Raw genomic sequence first — 25,970 nt, 5'->3', positions numbered from 1 at the left:
TAAACACGTTTGTTTACAAACATATTTATAGAATTACAGAAATAAAAGACCTTGAGCGAACAGCCACATCAGAGGGATGCCTGAGAGGATCTTGGATTTTTTTCCCCTCTACTGAGATTCGCTCTGTTTTATCCCACATCTTTCCAAGTCAAGAATTTCACTCCATGGCTCTATGTCACTCAATTCACATTTTCCAGTCGCTGCTGACCTCCTTGGGATCCTTTCTGTTCTTTCCATTACAGTTCTTTGATACCGACGTTGAGTCTTGTGTGTCTAAATAGATCTGGGGTTTGTGCTTCGGGTGGAAGTGTGCTTGCTGCTCTGCGTTTGCCGTTTAGAACTCTGCTCACCTTGAATCAAGTTCTCCTCTAAGTTCTTTTACTGGGAAGGGGTTGTTGGTGACGTTTTCTGCGTGAGTTTCCTGGCTTCTGGCTTTTCTGCGGCTTTTTCAGTTGCCAGTATTTGCACACAAGGACTGCGATTGGAGTACGTCTGGTTACTTGTTTTGGTCAGTGATCTGCTTCCCCTGAAGCTGCTCCGCTCAGCGGGTAAATAACCATCAGCGCACTCTGAAGCGTGTAACGAATTTAATGTCTTCTTGCTGTGTTATCTCTGTGTACCATTTTAAGACCCTTCTATGATGTGAAGAGGCGTTTTGACTGAAATCTTTATCCAGACTTGTATGCAGGCCAAAGTAAATGGAATTATTTCAGTCAGTCTCCTTCGGTATCAAGGCATGGCCAGACTTCAGATAGATGGAACACTAGAAAGGGTTCTGAAATGTCAGAAAAAAAACAAAAGGCTGATTCATCTGTGATTAATCATTCTTAAACTAAATACCTCGGACTGACTGTGGCTGTAAGCGGTGCCCCTGGAATTTTATGGCACTCGAGAGCCAGTTTTGTTGGCTGCTTTCAGGAATTTCAGCATCGCTCCTTCTTCAGCGGTGAAGTGCTTCCAGTGGTAGCCTGGGCTTCCACGTCCACGGGATCCACAAAGGTCTGGCTCATCCTCGCTTCTCCTGACTCCTTCGTCGTTTCTGACCGTGGAATTTAGTTAACCTTTTCAATAAGCTTGGGTTTGCTGTGTAAGCTGAAATGTGTGAGGGAAGGAGGCTTAATGTGACATGACTTAATGTGACGCTCTGTGATTTATGGGGTAGAAGCACGTGCTGTTACGGGTCTCCCACTGAGCAGCAGAGAGCTTCACAAACTGTGTCCCTGATTCCAGCCCAAAAAGCTGGCATTTTTATACCTCTGTGCTTGTTGTTTTTATACAGTGTGTGTTTAAGTTGCTACCTGGGCTGTCCGGCTGCTTTTCTTGCTGGTGTTACTATTCACCTTGACAAAGGGGAAAGATGATAAGCTGAGAATAACTTGGAGGACTGGAGTTGCTCTGCCCATTCTGTTAGCACTTCTGCTGTGGCCTTTCCAGAATTCATTTTGTTGGTTTATAGGACTAAATATACATTCAAATTTAGTACAAAACATGAATATTTTTTTGTTTAAACAGGTCATAAATAGTCAACTAAGTATTCTGAAAAATCAGTGCTTGTTACAGAGTGGCAAGTTGTTGCTTGCAATACCATTTGTTAATAAAGAACTGAAATATGTGAGTTGAAAAACCATTATCTATGCTTAGAAAGCAGTACAGGTTTTGGTTCTGATTTTTTGGCAAGACTGTTAAAAATAAACAGTAAAAGAATAAACGAAGACAAAACCATACATTAATGAGAAAAATAAAGCCCTGAAAATGATGAGTTGTAGAAGTAGAGGGAAAATCCCTGGGTTTCTGTATGTCTTGCTAACATCACATTTCGCTGCCTGCCTTTTTGCTTCCTGCCGTTCCTTCACCGGACTTCCCCGCTGGCCACGATACTCCTCGACATCAACACCGGCACCTCCGGCTGAGCATTCATTTCTTCAGAGCTGTCAGCTTACCCCATGTGTTCCTTCTACTCATTTGGGTTAGTGAGTGAGGGGAAAGGACTACCGTGAGGTATATTGGAGTTTTGGCATTAAAACCCAAAGGGATTTTGAGAAGTTTTTTCAAGTGGCTGGCGAAGACTTCCAAAAGCATTTTGGATGATTGACTCGGTGTACATGTGTTAAATGCTTCTGAAAACCGAGTTGCTTTAATATTCTGTCAAGTTGTAACCAGTGCAAAAAGTCCTTGTGTCTCTACATATGTTTTATCAAATATGTTTTGACTGGAAAGTTGGCTGTCTGGTTTTTTGATCCAGTCAGTCACGTGCTGTATTCTGGATTGCAATGTCCCTTACCGCTTGCTGCTCCCCCCCCCTTTTTTTTCTTTCTTATTTTCTTTTGTTCCTTGCTCGCATAAAAGCTTTCTCCTTTCTCCTTTCCTTATCTGGAAGACTCTTACTAACTCCTTAGAGCCCACCCTGAGTAAAGGGAACTAAACGTGTTGGAATAAACAACTGTGAGAATGTGGTGCAGAGTAAAAAATACTGGGGGCGAAAAGTTATTAGTTCTTTAGTTCTTGATGTAGTACTAGTGATGAATATTTAAAAGTATTTCTTAATTACTTTGAACAGCACCTTACAAAGTGCTTGAGGCCACTCTCTAGGTTGTTTTTTTTTTAAAAGACTTTTCTAGTCAGGTTGTGAAAACTTCTGTTGTGAGCATCAAAAAGCAGGAAGGAGGAGATGCTCGGTTCCGGATAGCAACAGCTGCTACTGAATGCTGACTGGATTTCCATTGAAAATATAATTGTTAAAAGCAGAAATATCGGTTTCCATGTTGTTTTTGTAGTAGGTAAAGATAGTGAATGCAATTACTTCTTTATTTTTTTTTCCTGAGCCACTCTGTTTTATACTGTGTGTAACTGGTAAATTATTGTAGTTTTTCCTTGTGCAAGTGTTGAGCTGTGCTGAATTTCACACGGCGTTTGCAGGGTTAAAACCAATTGGAATCCCATTTTTATACTAGAAATACACACAGATCCCAGCATGTCTTTTTTCCTAACTTTGGTTTTCTTTCTAAAATATTTGTAATCGGGACTTTTGTTGTCAGTTAGAGCTCCCTTGGGAAAAATGTGAATGTCTCCTTGTGGCTTTGTTTCTCTAATTTTGGAAATGTGGATTTCTTTTCAGTTGTTTACTTCAAGTTTAAGAAGATTGAAGTGTTGCAGAATGGAAGTGAAAATAATATGTGTATTTATGCCTGTTTGTATTATTTGTAGACTTTTATCAGGACAGAAAAAAATGCCTGTTGTAGAAGTTTCAGCTGACCTCTGAAGTGAACAAGTCTTTCTCATTACTCTGCTGCCCCTTGAGAAAATAAACGTGCCCAAAAGCAGAAATTTTGGGGTGTATGGTTGGACAAACTTTGAAGGAATTGTATCTGAAAGTCGTTTTCAGAGTGAAGTTGTATTTGGGAGACTTGGCCTTCCTATAGTTTCAGCTGCATGCCGGTAGCTTTTGATTTGATGGGTCTTTGATTACAAAACGAATTTCCTCAAATTCAGTAAACTTCTCTATACTGGGGAAATAAATGTTAATAAATAGGAGGAGGTGCTCTTAAAGCTGTCTGTTTGTTATCTTCTGTATGAGGCGTGGATCAGGTTATGTTATTTTCATGCAGACTTTAGAAACCCAAACACATCCCTCCATCCAAAACCAACCAAACGAAAAGCCCCAAGACAACCAGTTCCCATATAGGTTATTCCAGAGAAATGGTCAAAGTCATATGCTGCGTCTTTTCAGGAATTCCAAATATGGGGTGATTTAAAGGTCAGACTTGAATATTGATGATATAATGATTTTGATGATGATAATATTGATGCTGTTAATGATTTTGGTGTCTGTCAGTAAAGATACTTCGTTCCATGTACAACAGGAGTATGTGCATAAGGAGATGTGTATTAAGGATTCACAGCTCAAATGTTTTGAAGAATAAGCATAAAAATGTGATAGAGATGGTATAAACTGCCTACGTATGCAGATCAGTAGGGATAAGTTCCATACCTTTTTCACTTGTTACAGGAGTCGTCTTAGCCTGGGACATCTTCCCTATAATGTTTCTTTGATAAATGCAATTTTGTTAATTTGTGTGAGGCTGAAGTAAAATCTAACCTGACTTTCATAAAAGCACAAGAAGAAGAGATATACTTGGTTAAATGCTAGCCCAGTTCTGTACCGGTGGATGTTTTTGGTTATTAGAGGTAACTTGACTGCCTCTGTCAAAAAGAACTGCTAAATTTATTCAGGACCATGTTAATAAACCTGAGGCAAACCATCTTCTGAATGATAATAGCTGGTAGAAATTTATCATGTCTAATTCATGAGTCTGCATAGTTATAAATTCAGTGCTTATTGTTGACTTGTACTAAATCTCATTTCAAGACTGATTTGGGGACTCCATAGCAACCATTAGCAATCAAAGTGAGACCTGTAAACTGAAATATTTAGACCAAAGAAGAGTGGGGTTGGTTTGGGTGAGGTTTTTTTTGAAGAGGGAATAATATCACAATTCACATGGCATTAATTTTTCTCCTTCGTCTGAGGAATGAGGTCACAACTCACGTTTCGGAATTTTCCAGTAACAGTTCTATAAATCCATTAGTCATTGCTAGTAAGTGTAACAATGCATGGAACTGAGTGTCCTTTTAAAGTTTTTAACAAGAAAATTAATGAATATAGTGCTGCTTTGTCAGCTTCGCTTCATTTTTTGTTGATTTAATAACTTTTGGATGGACCTCAAACACTAGTTGGCATTCTTTACTTCTGAGTTTTGTCTCTCTACCTGTCTCTTTGTGAGTATTCCCAAAAGTGAGTGAATTTGAATATACAGAGATGGACATCTTACAATGCTATGATGCAAAAGGTTAAAATATAGTTATGCAGATTATGCGCTTCTTCGCTTTTCCTAACGTTGTCTCTGGGTGAAGTTGTTTATAGCTGTGCTGGTTTTCAAGTGTTGGGCAAAATATCAAAGTTCTGGTGTCCTGCAGAAAAATCAGCTCTCTAAATCTGTCACTGAAGTGTAAGTCATTGAAACACGGGATGGTTTTATCTGTGCACCACATTTATTGAATCTGGCAACACTTGGAGGATTGGATCTCTTGTTTAACTTCAAATCTTTTTGCTCTTATTGAATTCTTTCTTATTTTTGCCATTTTGCTGATTATATTATCTCTGATTAGGCAATATTGTCAAGTGGAGTTTATTTGGTCTGAAAGCTAGGAACTCCTGCTTTTCCTGGCTCTGCCGTATTTCACCTTGTGGGCTTTACAGTAGGAGCTGGCTGACAAGCCAGTTAATCTACGCAAGAGATGTTTTTTCTCCAATTTTCCAGGAAAGATTTAGTGGTAGATACTTTAATGAGGTCTGGTTTTACTAAGACGTCGTTAATTTTCCGGAGGTATCACAGTACACTTCTCTGAAGTGTTACTTTTAATCTAGATGACAATTCATTATTTTCAATGATTGTTTTCTTTGTCTGAGTTTGTTTAGCTGGTGACTGTACTGAGTCTCCAAGTAAAAGTATATTAATGAGGTTCTGTTGTTTATCCTCAACCCTGATATTAAACACAATGCTGCTAACAGTCTAGTTTGCAAAAATTCAGCATCGGTGTTAGGGAACGAGAGTCCCAGACACCCTATAGAGGGGAATGATTTGGAGCCAGGAGGGAATAGTGAAACCATAGAAGAGCAGAGTTGTGAAGGGCCACAGGGGATTATGCAGTCCATCCCCTTACCCCAGGGTAGGGGCAACTATATATGTGTTAACTTTTAAGACTCGTTGGACATATGAGTGCCAAAAGTCGTCTTCAATAAGCTTCTGCACATCTCTGAGCGTTGGTGGCTATATCTCTATATATTCTTGTGGATAGGCTGGAAAGCTGGGCAGAGAGGAACCTGATGAGGTTCAACAAAGGCAAGTGCAGGGTCCTGCACCTGGGAAGGAACAACCTCATGCACCAGTACAGGCTTGGGGTGGACCTGCTGGAGAGCAGCTCTGTGGAGAGGGACCTGGGTGTCCTGGTGGACGACAGGTTAACCATGAGCCAGCAGTGTGCCCTGGCTGCCAAGAAAGCCAATGGAATCCTGGGGTGCATCAAGAGGAGTGTGGCCAGCAGGTCGAGGGAGGTTCTCCTTCCCCTCTACACTGCCTTGGTGAGGCCCCATCTGGAGTACTGTGTCCAGTTCTGGGCTCCCCAGTTCAAGAAAGAGGAAGAGCTACTGGAGAGAGTCCAGCGGAGGGCTACGAGGATGATGAGGGGACTGGAGCATCTCTCCTACGAGGAAAGTCTGAGGGAGCTGGGCTTGTTCAGCCTGAAGAAGAGAAGGCTGCGAGGGGACCTAATGAATGCTTATAAATATCTGCAGGGTGGGTGTCAGGAGGATGGGGCCAAGCTCTTTTCAGTGGTGCCCAGCGAAAGGACAAGGGGCAATGGGCACAAACTGAAGCAGAGGAAGTTCCGTCTGAACACGAGGAAGAATTTCTTCACTCTGAGGGTGACGGAGCACTGGCACAGGCTGGCCAGGGAGGCTTTGGAGTCTCCTTCTCTAGAGATATTCAAGACCCGCCTGGACAAGGTCCTGTGCAGCCTGCTCTGGGTGACCCTGCTTTGGCAGGGAGGTTGGACTGGGTGACCCACAGAGGTCCCTTCCAACCCCTACTATTCTGTGATTCTGTGCTATATTAGTCTTCTCACTGATTTTTTTTTTTTCATGTCTGACCTAAATTTTTTTCCTAAAAGATATTACATTTTGTCCTACCTACCAAGCACGTTTATTTGCAACACCTTTCTTTCTAAACCCAGTGGCTGCTGTCATGTTTCTTCTTGGTCTTCTCTTATTTTTACTTAAAATAACTCCCAACCACCCACCCACCAAAAAACCCCTCAGTTCCTTCTAATACTTTTTCCTTCTAACGTTTTGTAAGCTTCTTGTCATTCTTTATGCTGTCAAGTGGATTTTAGTCAACTGGTGCATTTCTGTCCTAGACAATGATGTCTAAAATTAGGCCTTCCAGGGGCCTCGGATGCTGACGTCAGCTTCTGCCATTCGTTTATACAACGTGAGTTATTGCCTGCGTTGTACCAAAGAAGATAGTAGACTCAGGAGGCAAGGACGAAGGCTGGAACAGGGAAACGCATTGTGCGAGTACAAAGTTTTCAGAATGGGCTAAATTGGGCTGAGTTATTTTTAGTGTCAGGGTTTGTGACTAAGTGGCTAGGAAAGCACGCGCGTATATGCTCTTGAATCTCTCTGCTGTTCATTCTGGTTTAGCTAAGTCTCTGTTAAAAGTTGCATTTTTCTTTCTTGCGGGAGAGAATATTGCATTAAATGAGGTGACAAAACACAGAGGGTTTTATGGTTGTTCTTGTGGAGATCTTCTGGATGAGTTTTATCTTCCTTATTATAGTAAATTATTGCTTCTAGTGTTATAGTAAATACTGGAAGTGGCAGCTCAAAGAAAGTAACAAATTAAGACTAAACAAAACCCAGAGCAAAGATGCGTTAGTACTGGATTGCAGGTGATGGTAATTAATGGTGTTCTCTTTCCACCAGCTTATCGCTAGTAGGGGAGGAGCTTACTTCATGTTATCCTGCAGTAGCCACTAATGTTATTCAGGTGCAAATAATTTAAAAGCAAATCTGTACTCTCAGTAATTAGTATTGGAGGCAGTAGCTGAAGTTTGTGGAGCCTGGCAGGCTCTTGGGTGGTGCAATGTTTTCATGAAGATTATTGTGAGGGCAGTGGAGCTCGCAGGGATTGCGCAGAGCAGGGCCCCAAGCAGGAGGGTCAGTGGAGAAGTGAAATATTTTTGTTACAGCTTCTTTAAAGCTTTTTCTTAATCTAATAAAATCAATTCTCAAAGGCTTTCAAAGATTGCCTTGTTGGGGAGGCCCAGCAAGACCTGGGAGCTTGGTAAACTGTTGTCTTCTGAGTGTGAAACGGGAAAAAAACCCCACAAAATCCGCTTGCTGTTTCCAGACACTGCCCTGAGGTCTCTGCTTACCATGTGAGAGAGTCAGCCACTGCCGAAAACTTTTAATGTAGTTGTTTTCAACTGAATAACTGAACTGTTCTAAAATGAATGATTGAAACTGTTAAGAGTAGTTATCTGCTGTGTTAGTTGTGTAGGGTAATTTGGGGATTCTTACTAGAAAAGTTTCAGAGGAGAGGATCATCTTTTTTTAATAGAATATTATACTGTTTGCTTCCTTCTTTCTCATTCAGAATAAAAATATTTTCACAAATAACGCTGAGCTAGAATGACAAAAAAAAGGACATGAAAATGACCCCATTGTCAACTAATTGAAGCAGAATGGGTTTGTGGAGCAAAAGTACACAGGAACCAAATTCTCTGTTCACCCCACCACAAATGCGCTGTTGTTTTATGAATGGACAGAAGACCAGATGAGCTGTTTGTTCCACTGATTGTATTTAAGACATTGAAGCTACTGTTCTGAAGGGCTACTTAGCGCTGATACGGTCAGTAAAGCTGACTCGTGATTAATTTTATGAATTTTTTTTTATACTCTTTCCATTTTAGTCTTTACCGGTTGGCGTTGTGTGGCTTGCTATTACTTGTTTTTAATTATCTTCCATTCAAGGGAAAGGAGAGGAAAGCAGAGAGCTTTTACAGTATATTTGGAGGGGACTTGCTACTCATGGCATCTTCCATTGATATCTTACAGTGGCAGTGAAGTAAAAGCTCTAGTGAGGGCTGAGTGCCAGAGAGCCCATCCTGAGGTCTGCCTCTGCTTCTCGGGGATCTTGTGTGATCCAAGGATGCTGGGCAGGGAGATCAGATGAGAAGGTCTCTGCAGGGAGAAGCTTTGGGGCTGCTTCACCACAATTCCTGCAAAGTTAGGTGTGGTGTTGAGAAAGGATCCAAAGGATGGCACCTGTGCAGCCTGAGTTTTTACAAGATGGTATTTTATGTGTTTCTCATAAATTGTTGTGTGCTTCTAATAGAACTCAATTTGTGAGCCTTGACTGAAACTTTAGTTTAGAAAATAAATTGATTTCTTTCTCAGAACTGTATCTGTTTTGCTTTTTGCTGCTGCTGATGGTTTAATGGATTTATAAACACAAAATGGTTCTCTGTGAGCGAGGGATGGTAAAGGAACCCTGTACGTTCAATGTCTTCTTGATCGCATTGACTGAATTGTTAGTCCTCAAATGCCTGTACTAACAGCCCCACCTCCTGATGAAGTTTTAAAGGATAGTACATTTACCTCCTCTATCTGTGATGTGGGAGGCAGTTAGTGTGGTGATCCAAGAAAAAAGATGCTAATATTCCTCAAGCCCATAGCCGTTAAGTTGGAGAAGCTGCAAACAGCCGCAGATGTATCTAAAATCTGTCTAAAATCTCTAGTACGTTACAAGCTCCATTCTGCACAAGACGGGCTTGCTTTAATCCTCTTCCCTCTGTGGTGGTTGCATGTCTTGGAGCAACAACAAACAAGACTGAGAGTGAACCTTCTCCCCAGAGTCTCTTAAAACTGTAGATATTGTTCCTTCCCCGAGATTTATGAACTCCTGCTGGGTTTATGGCCAGATCTTTGGCTCCTGGCTGCGTTAGTTGCTCGGACAGTGCAACACCAACAGAAGACCTCCCTAAAGGGGCAGCTGGAGCCTTTCTGCGGGGGTGCTGGTGGAGCTGGGACGTGCCATGCTGCTGCCAAACCTCACCAGTATGGCAGCCCCCGGGGCCCCCCTTGTGCCTGCCAGCAGCTTCAGGTGCCACCAAGGCTGAACAGGAGGCAGAAGAGTTCAGGAACATCTTTGACCACTGACCTTTAGATGTGTAGATCTGGATTAAATTACTGTGTCACCATTTATTGGTGTATGATGTCAAGCACTTGATGAAGTGTTTATCATACTTTGCTCTCTAATTTAGAAATATGTTAAAAATGCGTGGAAGTGCATGAATGCTTTCATATTTCAAGACAGGTGTGCACATGCATACAGTGTGGAGCTTTATTGATTTTAAAATAAAGCAAGGTGATTGCCTGGGCAATTTTTAATTATTTTCACTCTGAAAAGTGAAGTTTATAAACTGTTAGCATGCCAACAAAGTGCTTGGTTTTTATAAGCACAGTTCTGATTTTAATACTCCCCTAATCCTGTGTTTGGATGCATGTTTAAATACACCCTTGAATTACCAGGTTTTGGAGTGAGCAGAACTTAACATAGTATATGGTATACTTACTGGTTCCAGCCCATTTGCCTTCGAACTTGTGTTCTTCTGCGAAGGTGATTATAAAGAAAACAGTTTCCAAACGTCTGGCATTAAGAGCAAACTGCAGTGTTGATGTTTCAGCTCAGAGACTTCGGGGATCCATAACGTTGAACAGTGTGTTTTCCTAAAGGTGCAAGCAGACATTCATGTACCTTGTAATAATTTGGATGAAAGCATAATAGTGAATCTGTTCTAACCAACTCTGAGAATGGTGTTGAACCTGGGCAGTTTTACAGAGCCACAAGCATGCACATGTGCATTTACGTTGCTAATAGATGCAAAATCTGCATGCAGAACTACCACTACAGAATTTGCTACTATAATTTCATTTTGTTCTGTTTTGTGTTATAACAATGGACTTAATTGGCAAGAATTCCAGTTCTATAAGTTTAATATTTTGTTTATAATTAAGGAGACAGAATTCATTAACATAAGGAGGGGTTTGAAAACAAGTAATTGTCAAAAAGAATGTGTTGAAAAGATACAATTATTTTTATTGTGGTATGTCCTCAGGCAGTCCCCATTCCCTGCAAAATAGATTGACAAAAATTCAGTACATCTCTCTATCTAGCAGCATTTTCTGTGTCTTATTCCTGCATTTGTTCAGCATTCCTATATTTGGATTCTTCCCCACTTTTTTATATTTAGCATGGTCCCAGGGGACTCAAATACATTGAAGCTGAGAAACTCTGGGGCTCTCCCAGGTTAGTATCTCTTCTGGTAACCAGTACAGCTGCAGCCTGGTTTTCGAGTGTTACGGCAGAGAAGGTGAACGGAAGCTGGTGCGGGCTGCGGTGGCAGTTCAGATTCCGCTTTCTGCACCGTTGTGTGGCCGGCAGGGCTGGGGGGGAGGGGGATTCTGCCCCTCTGCCCCGCTCTGCTGAGACCCCCCCCGAGAGTCCTGCGTCCAGCTCTGGAGCCCTCAGCACAGGACAGACCTGGAGCTGTGGGAGCGGGGCCAGAGGAGGCCCCAGCAGTGATCCGAGGGCTGGAATCCCTCTGCTGGGAGGAAAGGCTGGGAGAGCTGGGGCTGCTCAGCCTGGGGAAGAGAAGGCTGCGGGGAGACCTTACAGCAGCCTTCCAGTGCCTGAAGGAGCCCGCAAGAAAGCTGGAGAGGGACTTTTTACAAGGAGTAATGGCTTTAAACTGAAAGAGGGGAGACTTAGATTAGATATAGGGAAGAAATTCTTCAGTCTGAGGGTGGTGAGGCCCTGGCCCAGGTTGCCCAGAGAAGCTGTGGCTGCCCCCTCCCTGGCAGTGCTCAAGGCCGGGTTGGACGGGGCTCTGATCACCCTGGTGTAGTGGAAGGGGTCCCTGCCCAGGGCAGGGGGGTTGGAACAGGATGGTCTGTAAGGTCCCTCCGAACCTAAACCATTCTGTGATGCTGGGGTTGTGGTTTTTGTCTCTTGCTGTAGATGTTTGCATGCGCTGTAGGGGAGGCGTGATGCCCGGCTGCTTTGCTTTAGGCATTCCCGGTTTTGGAGACCACACACCATCCCTGCTATGGTGACGGAACTTACACATTGTTGCAGTACAGCTTTTTGTCTCATTTTGAGACTGTTGCAGTGAGAGAAATAGTGGCTTCGGTTCAGCCGTGTGGTTTGTGAGCTCCACATGTGGAGATGGTCCCGAGGTGAAGCAGGATGGTCTCCTGCTGAGAACGGACCCCCTCGGAGAGCCCAGAGAGGCTTTGTTTACAAATTCTCCTCTCCCAGCAAACAAAGCAAGCTTGGTTAACGAACACTTGACAAACAAAATAGACCTAAAATTAGAATGCTTATTTCATGAATGAAAATTTACTATGAAAATAAACATTTTTAGGGACAATAGAAGAAAATTCTTTTAAAGTGCACTTCTTCTGATGGTCCAGAATTTTTGTACAGATACTTGTTGATACTTTGTGCAAATAGCTGTTGCTTTACTTGCTGTTAAGGTTGAAATTCTAACATGCGCCTGGAATACTGTGGTAAAGGGAGCCTTTTTATTTATTCACTTTTTAATCTGCAGATGTAAGGGAGTGACGCAAGTAGATTTTTTTTGGCAGAGGTGTGTTACTCTATCCTGATAATATAAACTGTAGACACTTAAACACGGAGATTTGTTATTGCCGTATTTTTTCCTTCAGATTTTCAGTCTGAATAACATCTTTTTACATGTGTTAAGGATGTGTTAACTTGAATGTTGCAATATTATTTAGCCAAGATCCCACAGAAATGAAGTTTTTACTAATAAGCTTTCCTGTGCTGTTTTCTCCACGTTGTCCTTCACTCTTTTCTACTATCCTAAGATGACTGTTAACACCTATTTGCGTATATGTACGACTGTCGTTGAAGTTGTTTCTTCAGTACTGGGTTGTGTATATTAAAGTGTTGAATGACTAAGGGTAAATTATTTAGCTTTCACTGGTTTTGTTTTTTTTCTTTGTTTTTTTTTTTTTTTTTTTTAAGTTGTTCAACTTGAGAAAACATCAAGTGTACCATCAGCCTTCCAGTACCTGAAGGGGCTACAGGAAGAATGGAGAGGGGCTTTTCACAAGGGTGTGCAGTGATAGGACAAGGGGGAACGGCTCTAAACTAGCAGAGGGCAGATTTAGATTAGATATTAGGAAGAAATTCTTCCCCATGAGGGTGGTGAAACACTGGCCCAGGTTGCCCAGAGAAGTTGTGGCTGCCGCCTCCCTGGCAGTGCTCAAGGCCAGGTTGGATGGAGCTCTGAGCACCCTGCCCTGGTGGAAGGTGTCCGTGCTCATGGCAGGGGGGTTGGAACCAGATGATCTTTAAGGTCCCTTCCAACCCAAACCATTCTATGATTGTATATATTGATAGAAAGCCTTCAAGTTAGAAATGTTACACTGTTCTGAGTTACTGATTCAAAATATTACTTCTTGTTCTTAGATGTATGAAAGCAAATAGAAATTAAAAAAGCTGGAATGGCAGTTTTTAAAGTGACATTGTCTTTCAGCGTGATTTAGTTGCATAAATACTATAAATGCTTTTGAAAATCCCACATAGCGTATCTTAATCTAAAGCTAACATCTCACATCTGAATTCTTAATTAGGAGTATATTTCAACTCCTGAATATCAGTGTTTCACAATTTGAAAAACTGTCAGTCTGGTGTTTATTATGTCTTCAAATATTCTACAGGCTGAGTCAGTAGCTGGGCATGAAAGTGAAGCATGACATAATTTATTCAGTTTAAGGCTACCATCAGCCCACACTTTCCTGGGTAGGTCTTATCTTCCTACCCTCAGAGTCTTGTCTGGATACATTTTTGGCAAGTTCTGTGTGTTTCTGGCCGAGGTTTTGGAAACCCCATTAGAGGCAGAAGGAAGGCTTTGGGAATGCCTGGTACAGAGGAGTATTCCCGGCGGTGCTTGGGGCTCATGGGTGGGTGAGTGGGATGAAGGGTTGAATTTTGGAGCTGGGAGAAGGTTTGGAGCACCAGAGAAGACTCTTTGAGGATCGTTGCTGGAGGAGTCACTAGGAAAGGTGGGGAAAGCTTGGATGCTGGTGAGCACTGGCGCTTGCTGGGGAGAACGGCACAGAGGCTTGGAGGTAACCACAGAACACAACGGCTGTAATGGGGAGTTTGGGTTGAAGAGAGACATACATACAAGAAATGGTCAAAAGGGTTAAAAACAGAGAAGCTCATGGAAAGGGAGAAATATAGGCTTCTGTGCACCTGGTTGGTGCACAGCAGTGAAGGGTTTTACCCAGAAGCTAAGAAGCTGCCACTGGGTTAAGTTGCCAGAGCAACGCCTGTGTAATCCATATATAAAAAGAGTAAGTTGGAGACTTCATAGATACCTGAAAAGTAAATACTGTACCTTGCTGAGAATATACCTGGTTTTCTCTTGTGTCGTCCTTTAGAATCGTTCAGTGTCTTTATTGCTTTCAAAGATGAGAAAAAACAGATATGAGTTGAAGTGAGTCATATGAGTAAGGGTAGCAGGTTTAGTCCCTGTTTTCTATTAATCATTACAAAGGACTAAAAAGTTCATTTGCATTGGTTTACTTTTTGGTACATCATAATTGTGGTCAATGTGTTCAAAAAATAAAAATAAAAAACCGTGCACACTGCCCTCGCACCCATTTCTGTCGTGCTGGTGGTTGAGTTCTGGTGAATGTTAATGTTCTGGTTCCCTGTGCAGTGGCACAGAAAAAAAATTCTAAAACATGCTCACTTTTATTAAACTGTATCAATTTAATTTTGTTTGGATATTTTTTTTTCTATTAAATAAATGTGGTCTGTAGTGTTTTTCCTTGATAGCTAGACAGTAGAAGCCCCTCTGACAGGGCATTACTTTAGCTCTCCCGGGGAGTATTTGTGCAAGCTGCTGAGATGAGTGCTGTACTTTAGATGTGACGCCAGCTAGTGAGGTATTAGTGAGTGTTTAAAGATATTTGATATCAATATGACAAATCTGTGTATGTAAGTGTAAAGCGTGAGTGTGATATATTAGGTTGTGCATATTTTTCCAGTGTTTATTTCACTTTGTTAACTATAAGAAAATAAACTTTAATACTTAATTTCATACATTTAATTTAATGAACTCAAAAAAATATTGTCAGTTTATGGCAACTCTTCAAGAGAAAGATATGAGATCCACATGATTGAAACACACTGTTCTTTTTTTTTCTTTTTTTTTTCTTTTGCTTCTCAGAGCTGCCAAAATAAACTCCTTTTGAGATAGACCTGAGACAACATAGCTGGTGTGTCTCTAATGAAGCATTCCTCTTGAGGGCCCTACTTGGGTTTTATCTTTTTGTCATAGTTTTTTTTTTTAATCTCTCTTTCCAAGTTTAATGCAGGGGTCTCCTTAAGAATTTCTGCAGCAGATTGTAAGTAAACAAGTTCCATTTCAGTTATCATACAATTTTTATTCCCTGAGACCTTTGTTGTTTGAAGTAAAAAGACAAGGCACGTTACATTTTTTTTCCTGTAGTTACTTGATATTTTTTAAAGTTGCTGACAAAGTTGGCTAAAATTCAGAGAAGCTAATATTCATCAAATGTACAAGCTTAACTCTTCTTTCTTACTGTTTTCCACTCAAGCTTTCTTCAACTGTGCTGTGTTTTTCAGGATTCTTGAGTAGCTTCTTTGTGGGCGAGATGGATACTGGCTTTCAGCTTCAGAAGTATGTCCGTGTGATCCCATCTTTAATTAGCTTGTTCCCAACTGGGTGTTTAATGGCAATTTCCAGTAAATGTTAACTAATTTTATGTATTCTATTTACAATCACAGAATTGTGTTTTTTCCTGTAAAATTTTGACCATATAGCTGTTTTAATTTTATAGGGAGTCTCAGTCTCTAAACGTGTATAAGTACACCTTGAGTTTGAAAGATTCTTTAGAATTTCAGTCTTGAGTTGATGTCGCTATTCTGCCTGTTTAGTATCGCTGATACTAAGTATTAGTAGATGAGAGACATAAAATGGCAATATTTGAATCTGTGCGATGTTTTAGTGTTCATGGTGGCAGCCTCTGGAATTCCAGCCAGGAATGTGCAGTGTGATGTTCCTGTAAGCACCATCCCATATCAGCATCTCTTGTTGTTGTATGCCAAACACAAAGTTTAGGTAGCAACATAAATGAATTTAGTTTCAATAGTCTATTTTAATAAAATGCCATTGTGTATGGCGCAGACTGGCAGATATAAGCAAAAAAGAAATAATAAAAAAAAGGGACCTTGGGAAATACAAAAAGACAACATGGATACATTAATAGTTTGATGTAAAAATACTTAAACATGCTTAAAAAGTGACCTTAATTTTAGGTAAGCTTTTTTTAGTAGCTACATACTTGTACTATTTCTCTTTGTTTCTCGGTTTCAGGAGTTGTGTTCATACTTGTCTGTCATCTGTGTATTATTATTTCAGCTCTGAATAAACAGTCAGCCAGGCTGGGGCAGGTCAGAATCCGTAAACTTGCTAACTTGCTGTTTCTGTCATCAGCAGTCTGGGACCAGGGTACAGTAGCTGTTGTGGGGTACATAATGCTCGTTATTGAAGGGACCATCTTGCAATGTTTTGTTCTGTTCTCTCCAGTCTGAAACACCGTATATGTGGCTTTGAGCAGCCTTATACCGGACTTCACAGTTTTCGTGCTGTGATTTACAGCTATCACAGGGTGTCTCCAAAGTGAAAGACCAGTGTAAAATTGCTTGTATAATTCTCTGAGCTCAAACTTACTAAATAAAGCAGCATTTCCCAATGCTTCTTTTGTACAAACTAGATACTCCGAATAAATACGTTGTGTTGAAGAAACAGTGGGAATTTGGGGAGTCAGAAAAAAATGAAAAAACATTGGGGAGACAGAAAAAAATTTATTAGCCAGAAGAATATGGGTGAGAACAGGTATGGGGTGGGAATAGGAACAGGTGTTTAATGACTTGTGTCCAGTTTCAGGAATGTTACTGTACACCAGGCACCCATTGGCTTGTGTAAATCTCAAAATGTAAAGAATTTGAACACACGAGACTGGCAACTGCCCTTCTGCAAAAGTTATCTTTAAATATCTTTTCATAAGTATTCATTTAAATATGTGTTTGTCTATCTAGTCATCAAGATGTTAAAAGTATGGTTTTTATGATGTAATTCCTGAACATACAGATTTTTTTCCTCTTGTGCAAGCCTAATCACTGGCTTTATTTCAGATATAGTGGCTTCAGTATGGGGACTTCAGAGTGGCTTTAGTTGCTTAGAACAAGCAATGGAAAACTCCCACTTACATCTTTATAAACGAAAAAACAAACTCTTGGCAAGAAGTCTTAGAGAAGACCGCAATGCTTGGAGGTTGTTGACAGCCTGTGCCCAGAGCTGTGCGTTATCTTTAGCTCTGGGCAGATGTGTCCCAAGCTGATAGAACAGAGATGAGAAACTCCCACCATGCACACATCACGGCTGCAGCAACCCGTCACGACGGTCAGATGAAAGTCCCTGGAGCGTACTGGTTACTGTTAACTTTTAAACTCCAAACCAGAGTTCTCTCGTTGGTAACTGTGGTGGTGTTGGGGAGGGTAATGGGATCTGCCCGAGTGTGGGCATGGGTGCACATCGTTGAAAGCAGCACTGCGTTGGCTGCGTGGGTCTTGCTGGTGGCACGTTTGTCTGTTCATGTGCAGCCGTTCGCAGCTGGGATGTTGTCACGTAAGCATCCGCAGTCTCCCTTGGCTTGGGATACTGAGCGGGTGGAGGGAAGGATTATGCTGGCGTGTAAAAGGAGGAATGAGAGCTGGACAGAACTAGGGAGTAAAGGGGAAAGGGAAAAACAAAAAAACAGACCATCCCAAATTTTCCCCTTTTTCCTCAATAGAAAGCAGTTGTTTCTCTCACTATCCATGAGCTTTTTTGGACACCTGTTGGCCATTTTCCAGTACCAAAAGCAAGCTAGAAAGCATTAAATATTTCAGGTGATTTTTGTGAAAGAGCCAAGGTGAATGCAGCTATACAGAGTGTACACGTAATTATGAAGATAGTAGAATCCAGACAGCTCAGGAGATTCCTAGGAATAGCGTGTGTTGGGGAAAAACAAAGAAAATATACTTTCTGAAAGTATTTAAAGGAGGGGGAAGTATTTCTTTGTAAATGCTTCTGTGCAGACCACAATAGCCAAATATAGAGCTGAGCCTTACCTTAAATCTGAGTGAAATTCAAGATTAAAGTAATTTAATTCCGTTTTTGTGATGGATGTAGGCAGTTAATGGCCAGAAAATGGCATTATAGCTGTAGGATATTGAGCGTGAATCTTGGCTGTCTTCCTTTTTGTCTTTTACTCAGTATCTTAATGTGTTTTACACTTACTCAAGATACTTTTATTTACCTGAGGGACAGTATGAAAACCTTCTGAAATGCTAAAAATTTTTTATGTTGAGTGAAGAACAGCTAAGTATGAATATGCAGTCAATATTTGTATGAAACAATGTTTCCTATTAGTTGTAAGATGTAACTATTTTGTGTTTGGAAACAGTTTATCATTAGTTATTTCTGTTAATACTTTAAATTTAGTTGGGAAATAAACAGAAAAGAGGTGACAGTTGGTAAATTATACATTGCTTTGGTCAGTTTAAAGATTGTTGGGGCACATTTAAAAACAAAATAGCAAAAAGGTAATGTCATAACAAATTAACTGAACTGAGTAAGTGTTGGTCCACTTCTATTTTAAGTGCAACTCAAAATATTTGCATTTCACTTCCAGGAAATCAAACGATGTAGGAGGAGGTGAGCGTTTGCTCTGCATTTCTGTGTTGGAAATGCATTGGGAAGCGCATTACAGCTCCCGGGCTGGCCTGTAAAATTCCCATCACACAGGTTTTGGGCCTGCAATGATGTAACTAAAAGAATGAGAATCGGCACAGCTTTTTGAAGAGGAAGGAACATTTCCCTTGCACTTTATATACTTCTCAAAAGTAGTTTGAATTTTATGAGCTAGAAAATGAATTTTGGTTATTATTCATAACATCTTTTAAGGGTTACAATGCATTATTCTTTAATAAAACAGAAAGGTTGGCTAAGCTCTGAAGAACGCAGCCCTGGGGTCCTAACAATGTTGATTGCATAATTAATTCAAAGTTTGCAGTTGGGATAAAATCAGCGTGTTGATACTAGCACTGGAGTCTCGGGCAGTCTGTTTGCACATGCAACAGTGGACCCTGCAGTTAAATCAAAATTGTTGTTACTTGTTCATGGAGTTACCCACAAACTGTACCTTGGTTGATTGAACTCCTTTTTGGTATGCACTTTCTTGTATGCTGAATATTTTTGATGATAGATCTGAAGTCTCCAGCCATCTCTCATTGAGAAATAAAGCTGCTTGATTTATTCAGTATTTATTAACATTAGGGGTTTTGTTTGTTCAAAAAGATCAAAAAACTTGGTGACTATGTGGTCGGAGTGAATTTGTGCCGGTTGTTTTGGTTGGCTTGGGGTTTTTTTTGTTTTGTTTTTTTCTGAAGTCTTTCAGGACTTCCACAGATGGATCCCATGTGGGTGACTGCGGACGGCTGGAAGCGCGAGCGGGTTCAGCTGCTGAGCTCCTTGTCCCCACCGGCGTGGCAGGGTCCGACCTCCCTCCGTGAAAACACCGCCGTTACGCATTGCTTGCCAAGGGCTCTCCTGGGGATCGATAAAGTCTAGTTCTGTTTGTGTAATGAAATCGGGGAGCAAGGGTCCGCTGTAGTACTTGGCTGATGGCATTCCAGCCGGGTTGTCTTTCAATGAAAAGGCTGAATTTAATAAACCGATAGCGTGGCACGCTCCTTCTCGGATGGTGCTGCCTCGCTCTAATGGATTGCTGTTGATAATTTGGGGTTACTTTGTTTACGTAGTCTGAGAGCTTCTTTTTAAGCAGCTGGCTGGAAATGGAGACTAAGGCAGTCTTAATTCACTTTTATTAAAAGATCAATGGGTTTATTGTGAAAAAATAGAATACAGATGTAAACTCTACCCGATAAAAGAATTAAATGTATGTTTAACCTTCCTGTTTTGTTTTTTCAGTGCTACTGGTGCTTGACCTTCGTTTTTGAGACTATTCTGTTTCTCGGTCATTTTACATTTTAAATTGTACTTAGACTACAAAAACAAACTCTGCTGGTGTTTTTCATCTCAAGTGCTTACCAAATCCCTCAGATTTTACAAAATATTTAAAAAGTAATCACCAGACTAAAGTCTCATTAAAACCTTTGCCCTTCCTGTGGAACAAAAGTTCAGAGAAGTTCTGGTCAATTCTGATTTGGAAACTGTAAAACAAAAATATCACAGTGTGAAGTATTAATGTAGGCTTGGCAGCCTCACTGTAAAATTGATTTCCAGAAGTTTCCAATTAAAATGCAGCATGTCTAATAGTATAAGGGAAAACACCTAAAAGTCTTTCTTATTATATAATATAGGAGGAAAAATGCCCCAAACATTAGTGAAATTAAAATATCTTGGAGCTGTTTTTTATTAAACAAACAGTCACATCTGTATTGTAATGAGTTGACTTGGTAGAAGAAACCACCTACTTGTGAATTTCTTAGCTGTACTAATTTTCAGTACTGCTTTTTAATCAAACCATTTGAAAGATTAGTCAGATTCTTAAATAGATGCAATCTTTCTTTTGGTTTTCTTTATCTTTATTATACCTTGTGCTCTCCTGCTCCTTAACCAATGCAGTTTGGATGGTTTTCTCCCTGTTTGAAAGGAGAGAAAGCAAAATTGAGAAGAGGACAGATTGACTAGGGTGGTTAAAGGTATGGAATAGCCTACGTTAAGAGGAACGAGTCAAGAATTTAGGTCCTTTCAGACCGATGGAGATACAACATTTATCGTAAAATCTTGGTGATAATGCAACGGCTGTTCACTGCCTTTCTGTCGTAGAGGTGGGAATGGTCATCAAGCAGAACTCCAATTTGCAGGCTGAAGTAAATTCAAGCAGTTGTTCCGGATTACTGAATGGCAAAATGCATTATTACTGAAGTTATCTGGTTGTGGAAGGATCTATATTGCAAACTGTTGGAGGTCAAGAGAGTGTGGGTAGAGAAATGCTACATCCTTTTACACCATTCTTTTAGTCTTCACTGAGTATTTTCTATTGACAGGCATCAGAAGTGGGATGCTTGACTACACCATGGATATCTGGTATGACCTGCAGTGGCCATTCTCATAACAGCTCAAACTGCGTTAATCTTCTGTCTCAGGAAGGGTGTTTCTGGATGTCCATGAAAATTTTAAGCAAACGTATTTTTTATTGCCAAAAATATGTCAAGATAGCACATTTATGCCTTGTCAGATATTTCTCGACAAAATGGAGATACACAGACAGAAATATGTGCTGTTGTGTATTGACAGAGTGCATTTCATCAGCAGGTGGTATTGGATTTAGGATGCTGAAACATAAGGCAAGTGCTTAGGGATGGTCTGTAAGATGATACTTTATGCTGAAAATGTTGTAGTTAAGTATTCCCAAGATGGTTTGGACGGCATAAACAGTGCTACTGTGCAAGAGCTTTTATACTGTGAGATAAAAGAAAGCAAAATGTTTTCAGTTGTGAGTTTTTACCATAGACTAAATTACTGCTGAAATTCATGCTAATTTAATTGGAAGCCAAAGAGAAATTATTTTCAAAACCAGTATTGCAAACCTGATGAAGTTGTTCTACTGTGATAAATAGCTCTGCAGCAGTTCCCGTCGGGAGATCCCCTTTCTACTTTGAATTTACATGGAGAGTGTACTGCAGTATTAAGAACAAGAAGGAATATAAATAGTATGCTTAGAGGCAATTTGTATAGGTGATATAATAGTTTGAGTGAATAATGAAAAATGAACGTATTTCTTGAAGTACAGGTGCTCCTGTATGTGCGGCAGAACCTGGCTGGGTTCTTGGGTTTGGATTTTTTCACAGTCCAGGAATAAGGGGAGAGGAGGGAGGAAAAAAAGTGAGGTGGATTCATTGTTTATTTTCGGGTTGATGTTTTTAACATTTTTAAGAAAGAAAGTAAATTGAGAGTAAGTGCTTAGGGGAGGGAAGAACAGGAGACAAAAGCCCTTTAGAAATGATTGCATTTGATTGAACAGGTTCTGTGGATTCCCTTTTTAACTCTGTCAATACATGACAGTGCCAGCGCTGTTCATTGGGGAACTCGCCTCGGTATGTCTCTGTGGTCCCACGTCCTCCGTGGAATGAGTCATGGGATGTGGGTTTAACCAGCAGAGTAAATAAAACGCCTTTACGGTAGAAATACCTTACTACTTGTATGTTTGGAAATACTTTTATAAAAGGCGGCTATTGAAGAGCATCAATGGCTGGTTTAATTTTTACCTCTGATCATACTGTGTGTCACTGGTCAGTGATGTGTCATCAGCCTCACGCATCTCCAGGGAAATTTATTAACAAGATTCTGAATTTGGGGCAAGAAAACTTGTAAAGGAAGTCACTTCAGAACTATTTCTTCCTTGTTCCCTCCTAAGTAGGGAATTTTGATGGCCAAAATAAATACTGAATCTACTGTGATGGATGGGATAATAATTTTTCTCAATACTAAAGAAGCTCTTTTTTGTTATAATGAATCTAGTAATCTGCAATGCAGTTAACTTTATACATCCCATTTAATGACGGAATACGACATGGTAGAAGTAATTGGGAAATTTAGAACAGGGCTGTGTATTGATACAATTTTCACGTGTGAGATTCACAAATGTGATGTGTCCTAGCAGTATCTGCTAGGACAACTGTACGTGACTGATCAGTCTTTACTTATACCCAGGAGTATTCCCATGCTACTGGGGAGACAAAACTGCCACCTTGTACTTTCTATGCTGAAGTGACAGCTCTGAAAGGTGGTTATTTGGCTTTTTCTGCCTTCTTGGCTGGTTGAGAAAATGTCTTTAAATCAACAAGTCATTATGTTCTGATTTTTTTTTTTTTTAATCCGACTGAAAAGGCATATTTTTTCCCTCAAGTCCTTAAATTGTTTCATCTGAGTAATGGTGACTGAAAGTGTTCTTTAAGCATTGCCTTCACATACCTTTCAACTATTTCTGTTTAGATAGCGTAACATTTCAAAGTGGTTTATTTAATAATGTCATTTCCATTCACTGGCTTTAGAGGATTTTCTGAGGCCTTGAGGTTTAAGCTGCTGCATGGAATTGGAGGAGTATTGTTTTAATTGTGTATAAAAATTTGCATTTAATTAAAAAAGAAAAAAGCAACAAAACCTTGAAAACCAGCAGTGGTAGTTACGAGTCAGTCCTGAATGTTTTTCACATGAGAAAATCAGAGGCATACAGACTCATTTCAGAAAGATACATCAAGTATTTGACAAAGTTCAGCAAGGAGCTTGGTTGGGTTATTCTTTTCATATGGACAGTTATCTCTGATAAAAACAAAGTCATAATTTTTCTATTTTATACTCAACAATTTACAGTTGGTTGGAAATACATAATGAAGTTAATTCTACTGTAAATGTTATGAAGAGTAGAATCTCTGCAAACATTGAAAAAATGGTGGTTCTGATTTTCCAGCATTGGGTGTTGCTGCAGAAGGGTGTGTCTAAAAGAACAGCAGAGCTTCTGAATGCCACTTTCTAAACGTGTGCCGTTGTCACCAGACTGTAGTCACAGTAATCATCTGTGTCCCTTCCCAGACACGGGTCAGCTTCATTCAAGCCCACTTTGCCTTTTTTCATAGTAGATATTGGGGAAAAAGATCAAATTGATACCAAGCTGTTCATCTTAATTACCTATTTGAAGTAATTGATATGAAGAACTCTTAATTGCGTCAGCTGGAGTGTGACTTCGTAGAACGCCCAGTCTTTTAACTGTTGCCTCCAGACCTGTGTCATCGTGATCCTTTAAGCTTTTTCATTCTATTTACTTCTGTCTTTTTTTCAAGCCGATATATGTAATGAATTTTCAATTCAAAATTTAATTTGATATTGCCACCATATGGCTATGAACGTTGAGAGGGTAAGGATTAAATGAATAATGGCTCAAAGATATGTTTTTGACTTAAGTTATAGGCCAATGAATAATCTTATTTTAAATCAGATTAAGATCTGATTAGAGGAGGTTGTTATTGCTGATATGGTGATTTTCTGTGTAGCTGAAGGGGAAATAATTATGGCTGTTTAGTTTCTGGGAACGTCTGCAGAGAACATCTCTTTAATAAATGAACAAAAAATGGTAGAATTTCACTAATCATTACCTGTAAGCTATTCCAGGAAACACGCTGTAAATTAAAAAGAAAATTAACTATTTAAGCAACAACGAACAAAATGCTCCATCACTAATACGATACAAATAGCATCCTGCTTACTGTTAAGTGTTTTTTTCTATTAGATTTTTTTTGCTCTCCATTATTTGCTAGAATGAACAACACTTGACACAAGCTGCGTTTGGAGGTGCTGAGTTTTTTAGTGCCGGCACCAGCTCAGCAGAACTCTAGAGGATAACTTTAATACAGAGTTTCAGTAAGCAAAGCCAAAACTTTTCTAGTTCATCTTGGATACTGTAAAAATGCGTTACGTTAATTTTACATTTTCTTCAAGTGCCAAGGTTCAGTTTGTATTCCTGAGACGGTGCTCCAGTTACCAAAGGAGTGAGCCAGTGGTTTCAGGGAAGCTGTTTCTGCCTGCTTCGGTGTGGATTAGATTAAACCTGTTTGTTCATAGGAAGATCTGGAAAGTTATAGCCAGAGCGTTCTTGTGCAACTGATAGGACTACTCTCTTTTTCTTTTTTTTTTTTCTTGTCTCCTTTTTAGGGTCAGTACAGGCCCTCTGACTTGTTGTGTCCAGAGACGTACGTCTGGACGCCTATTGAGCAATGTCTGCCCCTGCTCGAGCGCTCGAAATACTGTCGATTCAACCAGGACGTAAAGGCGGGTAAGTTTATGAGTAATGATAGGTTGTGTTTTTATAATGTGTCGGTACGATCTGCTGCTGAAGCATTATGGGAATCTTATCTGTAAAGGCTAGATAGTGTAAAATTCCCAACTCCTCCAGCAAGCATTAGCAAACAGAGTGTTTTGTCTTTTAACATAAGCAATACGAATTTTAAGTACATTCTGTTGTACAGACTATATGTAGTTCAAAATTAACACATATTGCTGCCTTCCAGGTAGTTACATTTGTTGTCCTGTGCATGAGCAAAACCAATCAAATAAGTATTCCTCCCTTAGATTTCAGTTAGATGAATGCATAAAGAATGGAAATTAGAATCAATACAGGAAAGTGAAAGGGCTGGAGAAGCTGAAAGGCCTGCAGTGCTTTTGTTAAGAAACAAACTAGCAGATTCAGTTCAACAATATCAGAGAATTTGAAGAATACAATGAACAGCAGAAACATCTTAAACATCTTGAAGTAGATGGGATGTAGATTTTTGCATTCTGTAAAAAAGATACTTAGTGATTTTCTGGCATAGAATGGTCAGAAATGGTGCTGACCAGAACATGATACAGCAATGATAACTGTAAACCAGTGCAATCAAATGGAAGAAACCCCATGGACTTGCTTTAGCTACTGGCTCGGTGGGCTGATTGCAGGCCCCAAGGGAGCTGTGTTAGAGAATGCTTGGTGTGGTGCTTGGGTGGAAAGAAAGAACTGATTTAACTTTTTTTATTAATGGTGAATTGCTGAATATCTTCTTGGAATTTTTTCTTTCCCCATGAATAACATTTGAGAAAAGTTGTGGTATTATTCAGAAATGTCAGTGATTAAGCTCAAGAGTACATAACCCCGTGGTCTGTTTCCAGCTACCAAAATACTTTGAAATATAGTTTGAGGAGTCTTGAACAGCTGCTGGGTTCTTTTTACTTGTCGTGGCTGTAGTTTAATAAAATTTTCATTCACTAGCCGGTTGACTGCTGGATGGGCAGGATGCAGATAAATGAAAGGAAGTTGAAGAGAGGTGACCACTTAAGCTGGGCTGTGAACTTCTGGAGAAGCTGCTGCAGTTTCTTGCTGTTCCTCATCCTGTGTGTGTTAGCGTTTACGCCATGACTTCATTGCTCAGCTGGAACGCGAAGATAATAATACTTCCTAATTGCAAATGTTCTGAAAGGGTAATATTCTAGTTAAAAGACTACAGTAATAAGATGAAATACATTCCTAGATATAGAAACCAATTTAATAATTTTAGTAGCAGAATTCTGTTCTGTATAAACAGGGAATGTTCTTTAGGGATTGTGCAGGTAACCGTGCACTGCGGTGGGAAATGGACTGTGGAGCATGCTTGGATGCTCTGTGAAAAGAGTACCTGTCACCATGGGAA

General features: G+C 40.2%; 1 protein-coding gene across 7 annotated transcripts in view; it reads left to right on the top strand.

Annotated features, from left to right (window-relative positions):
* Positions 1-25,970, top strand: part of ATE1 (arginyltransferase 1) — an 87,741-nt gene that overhangs the window by 40,866 nt on the left and 20,905 nt on the right. For 6 of the 7 annotated variants that reach the window (XM_075423862.1, XM_075423861.1, XM_075423858.1 and 3 more), the window contains one exon: positions 24,463-24,583. The exons of the other annotated variant lie outside the window; for it this stretch is intronic. In XM_075423862.1, coding sequence (XP_075279977.1) covers positions 24,463-24,583 — 121 coding nt within the window. The remainder of the gene's footprint in view (positions 1-24,462; positions 24,584-25,970) is intronic. 7 annotated transcript variants of the gene reach the window in all.

The sequence above is a fragment of the Opisthocomus hoazin genome, chromosome 6 (assembly GCF_030867145.1).
Source record: "Opisthocomus hoazin isolate bOpiHoa1 chromosome 6, bOpiHoa1.hap1, whole genome shotgun sequence".
Taxonomy (NCBI): Eukaryota; Metazoa; Chordata; class Aves; order Opisthocomiformes; family Opisthocomidae; genus Opisthocomus; species Opisthocomus hoazin.
This window is presented reverse-complemented; position numbering and strand designations above follow the sequence as displayed.